The sequence below is a fragment of the Mesocricetus auratus genome, unplaced genomic scaffold (genome assembly GCF_017639785.1).
Source record: "Mesocricetus auratus isolate SY011 unplaced genomic scaffold, BCM_Maur_2.0 Super-Scaffold_100010, whole genome shotgun sequence".
NCBI classification, from domain to species: domain Eukaryota; kingdom Metazoa; phylum Chordata; class Mammalia; order Rodentia; family Cricetidae; genus Mesocricetus; species Mesocricetus auratus.
Window position 1 is genome coordinate 48,991,208 of NW_024429194.1, and position 19,183 is coordinate 49,010,390.

The 19,183-nt window shown below is 40.3% G+C and overlaps 1 protein-coding gene across 4 annotated transcripts in view; it reads left to right on the plus strand.

The window, feature by feature from the left end:
• Orc2 (origin recognition complex subunit 2) overlaps positions 1-19,183 on the plus strand; it is a 40,088-nt gene extending 20,905 nt beyond the window's left edge. For all 4 annotated transcript variants that reach the window (XM_005070609.4, XM_013113779.3, XM_021227448.2 and 1 more), the window contains 9 exons: positions 1,226-1,324; positions 3,753-3,862; positions 9,006-9,138; positions 11,581-11,677; positions 12,430-12,576; positions 13,796-13,967; positions 15,601-15,662; positions 16,766-16,884; positions 18,097-19,183. In XM_005070609.4, the coding sequence (XP_005070666.2) occupies positions 1,226-1,324; positions 3,753-3,862; positions 9,006-9,138; positions 11,581-11,677; positions 12,430-12,576; positions 13,796-13,967; positions 15,601-15,662; positions 16,766-16,884; positions 18,097-18,183 (1,026 nt within the window). In that variant the 3' untranslated portion in view covers positions 18,184-19,183. The remainder of the gene's footprint in view (positions 1-1,225; positions 1,325-3,752; positions 3,863-9,005; positions 9,139-11,580; positions 11,678-12,429; positions 12,577-13,795; positions 13,968-15,600; positions 15,663-16,765; positions 16,885-18,096) is intronic.

Here is a 19,183-nt window from a genome sequence, read left to right on the forward strand (position 1 = left end):
GAGTATTGTAAGCACAGGCTGACCTTGAGTGCAGAGCAGTAAATCTAGGCTCCTCCTCTCTCAACTTCATGCTGTTTTTACAAGGGGCTCATTGTCTACTGTTGTCTGTGAAGATTCAGGACAGTAGGTACCATACTATTTCAGTAGTTGTCAACTTTTTTGCCAACCCAGAGATTAATCCTGCCTCAAATCAGAAAAATAACCAGTGATCTATTTTTCTTAACCTTGATATTGATTTCTTTTTTTTTTCATGAGCACTAAATAGTTAAGGAATAACTAAGATTGTCTGAGGAGAAGCAAAGGCCCTGATAAATTATAATCTTTTTAACATAAAAGTAAAATTATATATTATAATTTAGAGATAATTTTGTTGGGTCAAAATAGTTCTTTTTGTTTGTTTGTTCTTAGTTTTACACATGAATTCCCATACATACTTGTTTCTGTATTTGGACTTTCTCTTCATTTCTGGATGTTTATTTACGATCAGCACTGTAACGTACATAGGATCTCTGTATTATACAGCTCTGCCTGTCCTGTATGTTGATTGAGCTGGGTTTAAACTCAGAGAGCCACCTACCTCTGCCTCCCACGTTCTGGGATTTAAAAATATAAGCCACCACACCCTGCCAGTTATTTTTAATTCATATTTTCATCAGAATTAATGTATTGGTGGCATTAAATATCTTTGATCCTTGACCTGTATACTTTTTTTTTTTTTTAACTGTCAAAGCTGGCTCTCAGGAGGCAGAGGCAGATGGATCTTTATGAGTTTGAGGCCAGCCTGGTCTATAGACAGTCTGCAAAGCTACAGAGAAACCCTGTCTTGAAAAACAAAAACAAGCCGGGTGTTGGTAGCACACGCCTTTAATTCCAGCACTCAGGAGGCCGAGACAGGTGAATCTGTGAGTTTGAGGCCAACCTGGTCTACAGAGTGAGTTCTAGGACAGCCTCCAGACAATTCAGAGAAACCCTATCTCAAAAAAAAATAAAAATAAAAGAAGAAGAAGAAGAAGAAGAAGAAGAAGAAGAAGAAGAAGAAGAAGAAGAAGAAGAAGAAGAAAGGAAAAAAGAAAGATACAGTATTTTAGTTAGGTGTGTTAATATACACTTGTATTTCCACCTGTTTTCAAAGGTGTGGCATGAGGATTTCTTGAGCCCAATTTAAACTAGTTACTGTCTACATTTTATGCAATATGGATATCTGAAGTTATTTTGTCCATTTCAGAGTGACTTGGTGGAAGAATATTTTGAAGCCCATAGCAGTTCCAAAGTTTTGACATCTGATAGAACCCTGCAGAAGGTGAAGAGAGCCAAACTGGATCAGGTAGGCTATAATGGTGTTATCAGTGTTCTGTTAATTGTGACCTCAAATACATTAGCAGTGCATTGGAAAACATGAACAGGAGCAGAATACTTTCCCTCACAAAATAAAGCACAAGTTAATGTGTTGTGGTCATTAAACACAAGTTGCATAAATTTTAAAGAATTCACTGATGAGAATTCTATTTCACATAATTTTACTTTCTTCTATTCCTTTTTTCTCAGAATTTAAAATAACTATTGAGCCATAGCTTTTTGTGCTCCTCACTTCACGCACGTGCTCTTCATGACTTCACATTGGTCTGTATAGCATCTACAGCCTGACTGCTCCCTGATACAACTTTGCAGAAGTGAGGGGGATGCCTCCCTTCCTAGCTGTTTGGAAAGTTGCAGAGTGCAGTGAGGTAGCACGGTGACCTTGCTCAATCTTCCCATTAGCTCCTGTTACAAACAGTCCAGCACATCGGTCCTTGTTGGAACTTTGACCACTAGCCTCCTTTAACATAGGACGTGGCCACTGAGTTGTAAGTCTGTCAGTAGGGCTTAAGGGCTGGAAAGATGCCTCAGGAGTTCACAGTATTTACTGTTCTTATAGAGGACCAAAGTGTAGTTCCCAGCACCCGTTTGACTCACCACTACCTGTAATTCTAGCTCCAGGAGACCCAGGACTCTCTTCTAGCCTCCATGGGCAGCTTACCAGATACCTTCTCCCATAATTAAAGACAAAATAAAAATCTAAAAGGAAAGTGGGGTTAATAATTGTAACCCAGCAGAGAATGTTACTGGCTCACTTCCACAGTGTGCCACAGTCCCATGTATCTGCATTCATATATATAAATGTCATATACACATTTAAAATAATAAAGTAAAATTTAAAAAAAAAAAAAAGAATCCCTATCAGAAAATAAGGACAAGGAACTAGAGAGACGACTCGATGGTTAGGAACACTGGTCTTACAGAGCACCCTGTTTCAGTTTACAGTACCCATATTAGTTGCCTCACAACTATCTGTATTTCTAGATCAAGGGGATCTGATGTCCTAGTCTGGCCTCTTTGGGCACCATGAGCACAGGTGCTACATAAACATACAATGGTTGAGAGTGATTGAGGAAGATACCACTACTTGTGGAAACATGTACCACCACTCACACACAAACAGGAACACATACATGCGATAGATAGATAGATAGATAGATAGATAGATAGATAGATAGATAGATAGATTGATTGATTGAAGGAAAGAAAAGGCTTTCCTAGAAAGAAACAACACTGATATTTGCCATCTATGTTTATTTAAGCAACATGGGTAAAAAGACTTGAGCAAATAATCTCTGCAAGAATGTAAGACGTTCCAGGCATAGCATTGGCATTTATTTCTCATGTCTGTGGGTCAGCTGAAGGTTAGCAGATCTAGGAGACACGCCATGTCTGTTTTCCTTGTTGGACCACTCAGGTAGCTGATGATGATAGACATAGGGAGTAGGAAAGCAGATCACCTCTTACGGCCTAGGGTTAAAACTGCCAATCCTGCTGGGCAGAGGTGGCGCACGCCTTTAATCCCAGCCTTGGGAGGCAGAGGCAGATGGATCTTTGTGAATCCAAGGCCAACCTGGTCTACAGAGTGAGTTCCAGGATGGCCAAGAAAGTTATATGGAGAAACCCTGTCTTGAAAAAAGGGAAAGGAAATAAAAAGCTGGCAATCTTACTTGTGCCTCATTCTAATGGTGAATTATAAAGAAACTTGAATATTTTCCAAAAATTATTGAATTGCTACCTCAGTTTTTATAATTTTTCAGATCTGCAGGTTTGGTATTTCTTTGTATTGTTACTGTAGTGCTGACAATTCGGTTCAGGGCCTCATACTTGACAAGCGCTCTGCTTCTTATCAGCAGCCCCGAACCCACTCGCTTGAGACATTTTATTGGTTTTTGTTATCTTTGAATTGGTTTTTGTCTGCCTGAATTTGTTGTAAAAACTGGGAAGCGGAGTTGATCATCTTATAGTAACTATATTTTTAGAAATTAAAGCTGTATATTTGGAGTTTGTTGTAATCGTTTAAATGGTTCTAGGCAAACTTAGCAAAATTCTATATTGTTACTATACACTTGAAATAAAAAAGAACTTTAAAAGAGGCTGGAGACATGGTCCAATCATTGAGAGCACTTCCTCTTGCAGAAGAACCAGATTCAGTTCCCAGCATCCATGTGGTAGCTCATAAACATTTATAACTCCAGTTCAGGGAATCTCATAACCTCTTCTGAGCTCCACAGGCACCATTTATATAAAAAAACACTAATACACATAAAACAGCTTTTAATTAAATAAGCATTTAAGTTATATTTGAGGAATTTCTTAGATTCAGTTGGTTTACTTATTTCCATACCTCATTTAAGTCAGTATCTCCACTAATACCTTCCTCTCTCTTTTTAAAGAAAACGCTACGTAACTTATTGAGCAAATTCTCACCTTCCTTTTCTGCTGAAATTGAACAGTTAAATCAACAGCATGAGAAATTGTTTCGTAAATGGATGCTACAGTTACAGTAAGTATTATCATTGTACACCCTGGTACAATGAAGAGTAATATGTATATGTATATGTCTGTGTTAAAATATAATTTGCAGCCAGTTGTGGTGGTATGTGCCTTTAATCCCAGCACTTGGGAGGCAGACAAAAGCAGGTGATCTCTGTGAATTCTAGGCCAGCTTGGTCATCACAGTGAATTTCTAGGACAGCCAGAATACATAGAGTGACTGTGTCTCAAAAAACAAACCAAAAAACATATTTGCTATATTTGATTTTCAGGTTAGGTATATAGCTCAGTGGTAGAGCAGTTGTATACTGTACATATATGAGGCCTTAGATTTACTATCTAGTACTAACCCCAAAGCATATTTCTTTTCATTTCCCTTTGTTTGTTTTGCTTTTGAGACAAACTTTCATTGCTTTGTCCTGGAACTCTCGTAAGCCAGGCTGGCCTTGAACTCACAGGGGTCTATCTACCTGCTTCTGCCTCCCATAGGGCATGTGGGAGGTCAGAGGACAGCTTGTAGGAGTAGGTCCTAAAGATATAACTTAAGTTATCAGGCATGTGTGGTGCTTTTACTCACTAATACAACTAGCCATCCCTCTGATTTTATTTTTATAGTGATGCGCAAACACGTGCACGCTTGCATACACACTTGCATACACACTTGCATACACACACACAGACACACACACACACACACACGTTATTGTGGTGGTTTGCTTTTCTGTTGATCAAACCATGACCAAAAGCAACTTGGGGAGTAAAGAGTTTATCTGACATCATTTTGGGAAGTCAAGGCAGGAACTCAGGCAGAAACTGGAAGCAAAACCACACAGCTTACTGGCTTGCATCCCTTAGCTGGCTCAGCTACCTTTCTTATATAATAGGCTCACCTGCCCATGGTAGCACCACCCTAAGTGAGCTAGAGCCTACTTCACCGATCAGAAATCATAAATGGCCCACAGACATGCCTGCAGGGCAGTCTGACCCAGTCGATTCCTCAGAGGAGATTCCGTCTTCCTGGTGTCAAGGTTTATATTAAATTGGCAAAATAACCAGCACAGTCCACCCTTTATCAACCTGACGTACACATTAAAAGTCTTAGTCTTGAAAAGATTTCAACATTTTAAAAGTCCAGTGGCAGGAATAGAGAGAAGATTCAGGTTATGAACACTGGTTATTCTTCCAGAGGACCGGGGTTCAATTCCCAGCACCTACAGGGCAGCTCATGACTTTTTGTGAGTCCAGTTCCAGGTACCTCAGTATCTTCTTCTGGCCTCTGTAGGTGCCAGGCATGCATGTAAAGAAAGACAGGAAATGTCCCCATAGATAGCCCACAGGCCAGTCTGATAAAGGCAGTCCCTCAATTGAGGTTCCCTCTGTCTGAGTATGTCTAGGTTTGCATCAAGTTGGACAAAAACTACCCAGCTTAGGCATGCACACAGGTGCAAGACCAACTGCCCTGGCACATTCTTGTAACCTGGAGAGTCTGTGGGTAAGGTGGCACTGAGTTGGGTATCGTGAATTTGAAGCCAGCCTGGAACTATATAAGCAAATTCTAGACCAGCCTTGGCTTTATAAGACCACATTCAAAGAGCACAACAAATTATATGGCTTTTCTCCAGTTTTACAACTTAGATATAGAAATGTCATTTTATTATATGAGTCTTCTCAGAAATTATAGAGTTATTTTATGTTTGTGTGTGTTTTAACTGCATGTATGTATATGCTGCACATGTATGCCTACTGTCCACAGAAGTCAGAAGAGAGTGTTAGCTCCCCTGGAACTAGAGTTGTGGGCCATCATGTAAGGGCTGGAAACTGAACTTCACCATCTGTAAGATGACTCAGCACTATGAAAATCTGTAGTGTTTTTAAAAACTTGTGAGCCAGACATGGTGGTGCACAACTTTGATCCCAGAACTCTCTTTGAGGTCGGCCTGGTCTACAGGAGTGAGTTTCAGGACGGCTAGGACTACACAAAGAAACCCTGTCTGGAAAAACAAACAAAAAATGAAAAATTATTGTTGTAAAGATTAATAAGCGTGGAACTGGAAAGATGGCCCAGTGGTTAAGAGCATTGGCTGCTCTTCTAAAGGACCCAGGTTCAAGTCCCAGCACCTACATGGCAGTTCACGACTGTCTGTAACTCATATTCCAGGAGATCTGACACCACCCCCCACCACACACACATACATGTAGGCAAACACCAATGCGTATAAAATAAAAATTGTAATAAAAAATCAATAAACGTGTCAATTAGATTGTAGATTTAATCCCAGTACTTGAAAGCTGAAAGCAGAAAGACCACAAATTGAAGGTCATCTCTAGCTACTTAACAAGTTCAAAGCAGCCTATGTTACATGTGTCTTCTATTGTGGTGAAGAGACACTATGACGAAGGCACTCTTATAAAGGAAAACATTTAATTAGGAATGCTTACAGCTTCAGAATTTTAGTTCATTATCGTGGTGGGTCTGTAGACATCAGGAAGAGAAAGACATTGGACTTGGCTTGGGCCGTTGGAACTTTGAAGTCTAACTCCCAGTGCCCTTTCCTCCAACAAGATCACGCTTCTAATCCTTTCAAATAATGCCTCTCTCTGTTACCAAGCATTCAAATATATGAACCTATGGGGATTATTCTTACTCAAACCTCCACAACATAAGACCCTGTTTCAAAAAGAAATAGAATATATTTTATTTTAATGTAATTCTGTATACATGGACTTTTAGAGCGTGGTGAGATTTGTTACCTGACCATTTACCTTTTAAAATGATTTCTTAAAATATTATTTTAATTTTACTTTTCATATGCTTCAGTTATAATTTTCTTTCCATTAAAATGTCTGGAAGACTCAGAGTGGTGGTAACAAATGCTTTTAATCCCAGTATCTGGGAGGCAGAGGCAGACAGATCTCTGAATTTGAGGTCAGCCTGGTCTACACAGAGATACCCTGTCTTGTAAACCAAAAAAGAAAAAGGGGAAAAAATATCTAGGAGACTAATTTAATGAGATCTTCATAATTTTCAAAACGTATATCAGGAGCATCTTAGCCTGGTGTGATGCACACACCTGTCATCCTTGCGCTTGATGTGAAGAGGCAGGAGGATCAAGACAGATGTCAAGGTCACTCTTTACTACTATACTACTACTATGGGCATGTGAGCCTATTCACAAATTCAAAAATAAATAGGTGTTCACTTTTTAAGCTGTATACTCATGAAAATATACCTACACGCTAGCAAATAGCAAAGTTGCTGGGTGCTGGTGGCACACACCACGAGTGGCAGAGGCAGGTGGTTTTCTGAGTTTGAATCCAGCCTGGTCTACACAGTGAGTTCCAGGACAGACTCCAAAGCTACAGAGAAACCCTATCCTGAAAAACCAAAGCAAACAAACAAAAAACCAAATACCACCGAGGAAGATAAGTCAGTGTGAAGTTAGTTCCGAGCAACTTTACAAAGCCCTGTTTCAGATTGGAAACAACAGCAAAGACCGGGCTGTGTCTTAGTGGAAGAGTGTGTGCCTAGCATTTGTGAAGCATTGGGTTCAATTCATTGGGAGGGAGGAGAGGAGGACATGGAGGAAATGTCATTGGAGGGGGGGGGGAACAAACATGGAAAGCAATCAGACACCATGCCTGCAGGTACAGAAGTTATCTCTTCTGCAAAGACCTCGGTTTTTCTCAGTAGCTATATTCGTATAGCTATATATGCTTGTACAGCAGCTCTTTGCTTTTTAATCCCGTCTTTCAGCCTACCAGTTCTCCCTTCTTCCAGTATGTCAGCTCAAGCTTGGCTTTGCTTCCCAGTCTAGACCTGTAGTCCCTAATTGAGTGGCATAACTAGCTCTGTGAATTTCCTTGGCTGTTCCTGCTACTTTGGCCTTGCCAGAATCTCCCAGGGAATATATTTCCTGTTCCATCCTAGCTGTCATGCATGTTGAGGAACCTCGTATAAATGTTGTTTGGTTTGATGGGTTTCTGTAGATAATTATGAATTTGGATTTGGTTCCATTCTTTCTCTCACTGTGCTTCAGCTGTTCTTTTTATATGAGTGACTCTTGGCACTGTAATGTCCAATGCTGACATTACCCAGCAGCAGCAGTAGACATAACTATTGGACTATATGTTGAGCATCTCACTTGGCTGCCCTGCTGAAACCAGTCTCTTCACTTGCCTCCTTCCCAGCATGGGACATGTCAACCATTCCATGTAGTTACCTAGAGCAGAAAACTACATTTTTCCTTCATCTTCTGCATTCATCAGTCTCTAAATTCTGTTATTTTGATATGCTTACAGTTTTCTTTTTTTTTTTTTTTTTTTTTTTTTTTTTTTGGTTTTTTTGAGACAGGGTTTCTCTGTATTATCTTGGAGGCTGTCCTGGAACTCGCTCTGTAGACCAGGCTGGCCTCGAACTCACAGAGATCTGCCTGCCTCCCGAGTGCTGGGATTAAAGGTGTGCGCCACCAACGCCTGGCTGCTTACAGTTTTCTACATGACAGTTAATTCTTTGGCATTTTTGTTCCTCTTCCCTAGTTACTCCAAATATTGTGGTCTTTCTAAAGTGAAATGCTACCTTCCTGGAAAACCTTCTAGCTAATACAACTTCCAGATGTTCATTATTGTAATAAAGTTGAATTATCATTATAGTATGATTCACTGTTCCAGTTTAATTTGTTAATTTCAACTTTCCTTTAGCCTGTCTTAAATGTTACAGTATTGACCATAGTCATTCTTACCTTCAGGCCTGCAGAGAAAGCTGCCAAACAAGTTGGAACTGTGGTCTCTCGTAGGTGGTGAATGGTGCCTTGACTATGTTCTAGGGAACCAACAATTTAACTGTGTAGCTGCCTTAGTTCTTTCAGTACTCTTTGTACTTTTAATGTTATTTATTTATTTTTGTGTTTATGAATCAGAGTCACACTATATAGCCTGGAACTTGCTTTGTTAACCATGCTGGCTCCAAGATAACAGTAATTCTAACTCTGTCTCCCAAGTGCTGGGATTATAGATATATGCCAAGTATCTGACTCTTATTTTTACCCTTTTATGCTTTTCTTTGTGCAGTCCATATAAGCTTAGACTGTTTGATAATGAAGCTGGCAGTCAGAAGTCTTAAGTTTTAATTTTGTGGATATTGTCTTGCCTTACAGCCTTGGGTTCAACATTGTGCTCTATGGTTTGGGGTCCAAGAGAGACTTACTAGAAAAATTTCGAGTCACCATGCTTCAAAATTCCATTCATGTTGTCATCAATGGCTTCTTTCCTGGAATCAGTGTGAAATCAGTAAGTTTCAAAACTGTTAAATGGAATGATACTATGTCTTTTTTATGTCCCTATGTCATGGTGGCCCCACAGGGCTGAGGATGGAATTTCTGCTCTGAACCCTGAATATAAAGGATTTTATTTTGGCCTGTATAGATCATATGTTTGAATCCAGAGCAGTCTAGCTTTAAGTTTTTATCATTGAATTTATTACTGTGAAATTGACATGGGGCTGGGGAAATGGCTTGGTCTGTAAATAAGATCTGAGGCAGGGGAAGGAGGTCCCTGATCACCAAGGCTCACTAGTCAACCAGCCTTACCGCTAGATGATCTCTGTGCCAATGAGAGACCCTGTCTCAAAATAAATTAATAGGGGTATAGAGTTGGTTATTGGTTAAGAATGCTTGCTGTTATTGTACAGAACCCAGGTTTTACTTTAGACTACATGGCAGATCACAACTGTCTATAACTCCAGTTCTGGGAATCTGATGCCCTCTTCTGGCCTCCATGGGCACTGCATGCACATGATGCACATATACATGTAGGCAAACACTTTTTTAAAAATAATATATTTCTATTTTATGTACGTTGGCATTTTCCCTGTATGTATGTCTGTGTGAGGGCATCAGATCCCTGGAACTCGAGTTACAGTTGTGAGCTGCACGTGGGTGCTGTTACTCACTGAGCCATTTCTCCACACCAGGCAAACACTTTTAAGACAAAAAATAATGGAGAAAATCCTTTTAAAAATAATTAATAAAAGCCAAGCGTTGGTGGCGCACACCTTTAATCCCAGCACTTGGGAGGCAGAGGCAGTCGGATCTCTGTAAGTTCGAGGCCAGCCTGGTCTACAGAGCAAGTTCCAGGACAGCCTCCAAAATAATACAGAGAAACCCTGTCTCGAAAAACCAAAAAGAAAAAAAAATTGATAAATAAAAATTTGTGTTGACAGCACCTAAAAACAACACCCAAGTTTGTCCCATGGCCCCCACCCGTACCCACACAGAAACGTTCACCCTGATAAGCATCTACATAGGTAGTCACTTCCTAGTCAGGGTTCCTGTTGCTGTAATGAGACACCATGACCAAAAACAAATTGAGGAGGGAAGGACTTATTTGGATTACACATCTTAGCTTATCGTTAAAGGAAGTTGGGGCAGGAACTCAAACAGCTGATGCAGAGGCCATAGAGGGCACTGCTTACTGGCTTGCTCCTCATGACTTGCTCAGCCTAGTTTTTTTATAGAACCTAGGACCACCAGCGGGATAGAGCCACCTACCATGGGCTGGGCCCTCCCCCGTTGATCAATAATTATGAAAATGCCCTCCAGGCTTTCATACAGATGGATCTTTTTTTGGTTTTTCAAGACAGGATTTCTCTGGCTTTGGAACCTGTCCTGGAACTAGCTCTTGTAGACCAGGCTGGTCTGGAACTCACAGAAATCCCCTGCCTCTGCCTCCCGAGTGTTGGGATTAAAGGCATGTGCCACTAGCACCCAGCGGCAGATGAATCGTAAGGAGGCATTTTTCTTAATTGAGGCTCACTGCTCTCATGACTTTAGCATGTGTCAAGATGGCATAAAACTAGCTAGCACATTCACAAAAGGCCTGGCTTGTCTAAACGTTAAGGAAATGTTGCCTTCATTTACTACACCAAGTTACTAGTGGAACAGCTGAGAGTTTGCTTATAGAATCTGTAATTTTATTAGGATTTTGTATTATTTTGGTATACAAATAATAAAAATATAAACAGCAGATAGTTTTATCATAGGCTATTTTTACTTCAACTGTGAATTATATCAAGGTTTTGGATATTGGATATTAGCCAATGTAGTATCCTGTTTTTACTATTGTTTCTTGAGATGTGTTCATAGTTGGGCCACCTTTGGTTATTTTGAGACGGCGTCTCTGTATGTAGACCAGACTGTCCTGGAACTCCCTGTGTAGACCAGGCTAGCTTTCAATCTACAAAGATCCGCTTGCCTGTGCCTCCAGTGTGCTGGGATCAAAGGTGTGCACCACTGCTCCTGGCTCACATTCATAGTTTTTTGGGGGGGAGGGATTGAAACAGGGTTTCTCTGTGGCTTTGAAGGCTATCCTGGAACTCACTCTGTAGACCAGGCTGGTCTTGAACTCACAGAAATCTGCCTGCCTCTGCCTCCTGAGTGCTGGGATTAAAGGTGTGTGCCCAGCACATTCATAATTTGAAGTTTCTTTTACTGTTTTTTTTTTTCTGCCTGTGTTATTCTTCTCTTTTTCTTTTAGCCTTAATGTATTTTTTTTAAAAGAATTAGATATACTTAAATACCCAGTGGAATTTTAAGTACTTTTTTAAACTTTATGACAAACTCAAAATAACTTTTAATTAATTTATGAAAAAAGATTAATTTGCTAATTGTATTTATCGTATGTGACAGAATACATTGCAGTTGATATGGTACCTCTTGCACTTCTATGATGTAGATCTTGAATTCTATAACTGAAGATGTCCTCAGTCATATGGGTACTTTCCAGACTGTTCTGGATCAGCGAGACTGGATAATAAACAAATTTAAAGAAGGTAACATAAAGGAAATCATCTGCAGCATTTAGGATGAAGTTATACTCTGCATCTCTGTATTTATGGTATTTTAGACAAAAAGATGAATATTATTTTAATATGGATACTCTAGTCAGTGTCAAGTTAGATTTCTTTAAAATAATTTGTCTTTCCTGTTATACTAATTTGTTCTATGAATTTCTCCTAACAGAAGTTACTCCTATTGTTTTCACTCTGTATGGCCTTTTATTTCAGAATTTTTTTGGTTCTTTGTTTTTTGAGACAGGCTTTCTCTGTATTGTTTTAGAGCGTGCCCTGGACCAGGCTGGCTTCGAACTCACAGAAATCCACCTCTTTCTGCCTCCCGAGTGCTGGGATTAAAGGTGTGCGCCTCCAGCACCCGGCTTCAGAATAATTTTTACTTTTTGTTTTGTCAGTATGAAGTGCCTGTAACACATTCGTGCATCTTTGTCTGACACTTATGTTGTTTGATAGTGTTTGTGTGTTTATTTTTCTGTTCTACTAATGGTTGCTGAGGGTTGAACTCAGGTCCTCATGCTCGTACAGTAAGCAGTTTACCAACGGAGCCATCTTCCCAGCTCCAGATGTTGTTCAGTAATTTTTATAAATCATATCTGCGCTTGTGGCTGGGTTTTGTTGCTCATGTATGGAGGCTTGCTTAGCACCTTCCTTTGATATAGCTTAGGCATTGTTTGTGCTAAGGACTTGACAATCCGTTCTGAAAATAATAATTGAATTTCCTTTCCTTCTAGATTCTTCTTTAGAACTCTTCCTTCTTATCCACAATTTGGATAGTCAAATGTTGAGAGGAGACAATAGCCAGCAAATTCTTGGACAGTTGTCGTCTTTGCGTAACGTGTACCTTATAGCATCTATTGATCACCTCCATGCTCCTCTCAGTAAGTTGCATTTTAGTCTCTTTTTCCTTGAGAGAGTAGTCTCACAAAATTTTCTTGCTGTTTTCTAGTAAATTTCAGCTTGTCAAAAGGTGGTCTCAATTTATTGGAAATAAAGATCTACACTAAAGAAATATGTTTATATCTGAAGTCAACACGGGGAAGAGTAGACCTGTTATTCTGGTTTTATCCTACCCTTTGTGGTATTACCGTGTTGCTTTTTTGTTGTCGTTGTTGTTTTGAGACAGGGTTTCTCTGTGTTATGTTGCCCTGAAACTTGCTTTGTAGACTAGTCTGGCCTCAAACTCACTGAGATTGCATGCCTCTTCCTCCCAAACTCACTGAGATTGCATGCCTCTTCCTCCCAAACTCACTGAGATTGCATGCCTCTTCCTCCCAAGTGCTGGGATTTAAAGGACTGCTCTACCACCCAGCTTGCAATGTTTATTTTGTAAATTCAAAGATTTTGTGATAATGATATAACAGAAGGTTAATTGTTAAGTTTTTAAGATTTATTTATTTTATTCATGTGATTTTTGCCTGTGGGAGTTTATGTGCTATACCACATGGTGAAGAGGCCCATGGGCAGCCGATCACTGGAACTGAAAGTATAGGTGATTGCAATAGCAGTCAGCATTCGTAACTGCTGAGCCATTTCTTTAGCCTGCTTAGCTGTATTTTATTTTTAATTTTGGAGGCAGGGTCTCATTGTGTAAGTCTCAATGTAGACCAGACTGACCTCAAACTCACAGGGATCTACCTGCCTCTGCCTCCCAAGTGCTGGGATTAAAGATTTATGCCACTACACCCGACTGCTTTACTAATGTTCTAAAAAAATTATTGATGGTGCTGAGATAATTTCACTTGTATTCAATGTAAAAATAAAGATTTAGATGTTACCCAAGTCTCATAGTTGCCATACTAGCACTTGGGAAGCTGAGGCAAGAGACCAGCCTGGGCCACATAAGGAGACTTTGTCTCAAAACAACAAAAAGAGTAGGACAGTGATTGACAGAGGAAGCAGATTATGATTTACAGGTTACGTAACAATAACAAAATCACGTCAGTACTAAGGTGTGAAGCCAGCGCCCCGTCAGTGAGCTGCATCCCCAGCCTTTGGGTGCCTCCCTTAAGTGCTTCTCCACTCTCACTGCAGCGACGTCTCATGGAGCATGGTGGCATGGCAATAACTTGTAATTCTTTGTTTGATCGTCTTCTGTAGTGTGGGATCATGCAAAGCAGAGTCTTTATAATTGGCTTTGGTATGAAACTACTACATATAGTCCTTATACTGAAGAAACATCCTATGAGAATTCCCTTCTGGTTAAACAGTCTGGATCTCTCCCACTTAGTTCTCTGATTCATGTCTTACGAAGCCTTACCCCCAATGCAAGGTAAGAGTGAAAATTAAAAATAAAATAGTTATGTATATATAAAGGTATAAAGATAGAAGTACACACACATACATATATATACACACGTTTAAGGCTAGAGATGTAGCTTGATGGTCAACCCCGTGCTTCCTGGCACCACTACCAAAGAAAGGCCCTGTACATTCGAGGACGAGGAGTGAAGATTGTTGGTAGAGCAAGCACTTGGCTCACATACACAAAGCCTTAATTCAATCCTAGCTCTTCAAAAAAGCAAAACACATTCCGAGGATGTACTCCTAAGTTTACCAGTGGTAGTGCTGTCCTTGGATTCTGCTGTTGTGCTAACCATCGTAATCAAAAGCTACTTGGGGGAGAAAAGGATTTACTTGGCTTACACTTCCACGTCACAGTCGATCATTGAGGGAAGTCAGGAGAAGATTCCAAGCAGGAACTCAAGGCAGAAGCCATGGAGGAATGCTGTCTGCTGACTTGCTCATGGGTCCTGCTTAGATGTCTTACAGCCCAGTTCTACCTGCTAAGGTTGGTGCCACCCACCGTAGCCTTGGCCCTGCTACATCAATTAACAATACAGACAGTTTCCCCACAGACATGCCCATGCACCAGTGTTATCTGATGATTTCCCCAATTAGGAGTCTCTTCTCAAGTAAGTTTCAGCTGGACTGTGTCAACTTGATAGTTTATAATGGACAGAGACAAATCCTTTACTTGCTGTAAAGGATTAAGAAAGATAATAAAAACAGTGACCAGGACTGGATTACATAACAGGCAAAGTATCCACTATTCGCCTGTGAAATTGACCAAGGAAGCTATTTTATTGGTCAATAAGATAGTCAAAAACTATTTTAGTATTTCCTTAACAAATGTAAGGGGCTGGGGAGATACCTCAGAGTTGAAATAAAGCATTCTTGGACTTCAAGTCCTAGGATCCCATGGTGACCCATAGGTGTATGTAACCTCAGTTCTAAGGGAATCCAGCAGACACATACATGATGCTCATATATGCACGGAGGCAACTTTCTTGTTTCTGAACAAAAATGTCTAAGTTGTGAATACATTGAAGAGCATTTGCTGTATTTTCTTTTGTGGGTGTGAGATGGGTGTTTGCTGTTAGCTAGAGGGTTTTGGTTTGTTTTGTTGTTTTTTTGAGATAAGTTTTCACTGTGTATGTAGTCTTGGCTGCCCTGGAACCTGCTGTATAGACCAGGTTTTCCTGGAACAAACCCAGAGATTTACTTGCTTATGCTTGCTGGGTTCTGAGATTAAAGACCTGTGCTACTACGCCCAGCATAGGATAGAGGTCTGGGACTGTGTCCAAGCAACCCTGTCTCAGTATTCTGAGCACCTGAAACTACGCAAGTGTCAGCAAACCTACCTTCTCAGGTTTATTGTAGAAAGCTCTGTGTGTGTGTGTGTGTGTGTGTGTGTGTGTGTGTGTGTGTGTGTGTGTGTGTGTGTGAGTATGCATTTGCACATACATGCTCCTAGATAAGAAAAGCCTCTTTTTCCTGTGAGAATGTGATTTTCTTGGAGAAAGAACAAAAAACAATGAAGCCCAGCTAAGTATTTGACATTCTTACTTGCATTTACTGCTACGGAGTAATTCTCTATTTGATTTTTTGTTTTGTTTTCGTAGGGGGATTTTCAGGCTACTTATAAAGTACCAGCTGGAAAACCAGGACAGCCCTTCCTACACTGGTATCTGATATTTGTGATATTTAATGTGTCTTTCTATATTCACTGTTCTAGAGTACCTTTGGAGCCTCGAATGTCTCACAGCAGAGACAAGTGACTGCTCTGTGGTGGGTGTGTCTGTTCAAACCTCTCGCCAACCTCAGCATCTCTGCAGATGTACCGCTCAGTAGATTGCTGTGGGAATTGGGAGGCCGACCCACTCGCTTCTAGAGTCCTGTGCACTACTGCAACTGTGGATGTGTGTCTGCCAAGTCCATCCTTTTCACACACGGGGCATCTTACTTGTCATCCCCTTGGCAGAAATGTGTTAGTGTGTGCAAAAAGTTTAATGCTCACAGTTTCTAAGTTAACACTTCCCTTAAAAGTCATTTTTATTGGGGGCTGGAGAGTTGGCTCAGCAGTTGAGAGCAATGGATACTCTTCCAAAGGACCCAAGTTTGATCCTCAGCACCCACATGGCAGCTCACAACTGTCTGTAATTCTAGTTTCAGGGGATCTAACACCCTCATGCAGACATGCATGCAGGCAAAACACAAATTCATATAAAATAAAAGCAAATAAATTATTAAAATTTTTTAAAACGTCAATTTTACTTATGCTTCATAAAACTGCCCACAGGGTTGCACCCTATTTATTCACAAGTGACTTCTTTGATATGTTGATCCACTTTAAAATCTGTAACCCAAAATGTGCACCATTGAAGTGTTATTTACACGGCTATCTGTACCGCGGATGTCTTCAGTGTTTGATCGTGAAACTGGAGAGAGAGCTCAGCAGCTGAGAGCCTGCCTTGTTGTCCTTGCAGAGTACCCAAGTTCTGTTCCCAGCACCCAGTGAGCAGCTTACAACTGCCTGTTTCAAGGATATAGCGTGCACACGCGCACGCACACACACTCACACACACACACACACACACACGATAAAGTAATCTTTTCTTAAGAATACTGATTATGCATACCTTTCATCTCAGCCCTCAGGAAACAGGGGCAAGGAGATCTCTGTGATTTCCAAGCTGGCCAGAGCTATGTAGCAATACCCTGTCTTCTTGGTGGGGGTGTGTGGGGGCTAGCAAAATATTGATTACTTTAATCTTTTCATTTCTCTAGGACTTTCTTTTCAAGATTTTTACCAGCAGTGTCGGGAGGCATTCCTTGTTAATAGTGATCTCACACTCCGAGCCCAGCTAACTGAATTTAGGGATCACAAACTCATAAAAACAAAGAAGGTAAGACTGCTATTATAGCTTTGGGTATAAGAGTTAGTGTTTATTATAATCTGAAGACAAGAGCAGGTGAAACAGCAAGAGAGAAAATAAAAATAAAAAAACAATAAATGATGTCACAAAAACCAAGGGACGAGAGAATGAATGATACTCTGTAGTGCCAGACGCTTCTGAAAGACCAGAAGCCATAGACTGGAAATAGCTGGGGTTGTGGATGAATGGTGTGACAGCACTTGCTCCGGTGCTACAGATGGACTGCAACTCTAGGAAGGCGATGTGTGCGGCAGTGCTTAAAGAGGAATGACTCTAATAAATTATTTCTAATCACTGTCTTACCTGTATGCATGTTTGTATGTATCTGCACGTGTGTGCAAGCCTGGTACCGTGGAAACTAGAAGAGGGCATTAGATACCCTGGAACTGGAGTTCTAGATGGTTTGAGCTGCCATGTAGGTGCTGGAAATTCAACCGTCAGTGCTCTTACTGATGAGACATTTTTCCAACCCCAAAAGATATTTGTAGGTGAGAGCTACTTGGATGTATTCAGAATCAAGTGAGAGCTGGGGTGGTGGCGCTCACCTTTGACCCCAGCTCTAGGGAGGAAGAGGCAGGTGGATGTCTGTCAGATCCAGGCCAGTCCAGGCTACATAGTGAGACCCTGTCTCAAACAACAGAAGTCAGTAAGATGACACTTTTTGAGATGAGAGAGGTAGAACAGCAAATAACTGTTGTACAATTTGGAAAGGGCAAGGCATGTCTAGCCACAGCCTCTGGATAACCAGCGAATGTTGTCCAAGCTCTAAGTGTATTGAAAACAGGAAATTTTGATTTTGTTTGTTTATGTGAACTTTATGACAGTGTCAAAGAGTTAGACATACCTGAAAGCACTGTGAAGAAAACTAGACTGCTGTTATAACGTGCTTGGCTGTGTCTCAGTGTTTAGACTCACCGTCATGTTCCTTTTGCCTTAATTTTTCTTCTTACTTAGATACATTAACAAATAAAATCAAGCCCGGCATTGTTAGTTTACTCCTTTAATTCCAGTACTCAGGAGACAGAGGCAGGTGAATCTTTGAGTTCTAGGACAGCGTGGTCTACACAGAGAAATAATAATAATAATAATTTAGAAGTCTAGTTTGCTTGTTTAATCAGCAATAGAAAGTTCTAAAGCGCTATTACTAAGGATTAACATATGGAGTATTCTTTTATCTTGTAGGGAACTGATGGTGTAGAATATTTATTAATTCCTGTTGACAGCGGAACATTGGCTGATTTCTTGGAGAAGGAAGAGGAAGAGGCTTAGACTGTCACTTTTTGGTGAAGAGTCATTGCACCCCAGCTGCCGCTCCCTTAGTAAGAGTGCTGGCTTACATCCAACACTAGATCATTCTGTCCAGCATACAATTTTTACTATTGAAGGCATATCATCAATTTGAACTTGGATTAGCCTGGCTGGTGTACTGTCTCTAATACTATGAAGTGGTCATCAAGTTGGAAAAAATGTGCCTTTAATTTATTACCTCTCTGGAGACTTGTTGCTGGATGAACAGTGTGCTCAGGGATTATTTGGAACTGGTGTTTGGGGATTGTTTTATACTGAATGCTATCTCTAATTTTGAGGGCAGTTTAACACTGCCCAAGCTGAATCACTACAAGTGCACTTGTTTCCGATCTTGAAAGATGGGATCACAATGAGGAAGGAGGAGCCTCATTTGCTTTTTCTGAAATGATAAAAGGTATTTAGTGGGCTAAGATGGCCCGACTTTCTCCGTGTGGATTTAGGCTACACATACTTGGGACAGTTAGTACTATTCAACCTGAGATAGTGGGAGAAGTATAAAGACTAGATAAGGCATGTGCCTAATCTAGAATGCATATTTAAAATAGCTAATATCTATACCATGACCTTGATTTTTATGATAGAAATGAGAAGCCAGGCTAAAAGATAAAATCCTAATTTACATGTTAGTAATTATTTTCAGGGCAACAGATAAAAAAGCATTTCATTATTCTTGTACATGGATATTTTTTATTTTCATAAAAAATACATAGGTATAAATGGCACACCCCTTTAATCTCACCATTCAGGAGTCAGAGGTAGGCAGATTGCTTCTCTTCTTTCAAAACAATGGTAGCAAGACAGAAGCTCACATCTGTAATCCCAACACCAAGAAGGCTGAGGCAGGATGAAACATGAGATCAAGTCCTGGACTAGTTAATGAGTTCTAGATCAGTCTGAGCTACAGTGACACCCTGTTTCAGAAAACAAGAAACATTAAATAAATGCACGGTGATAACATGAA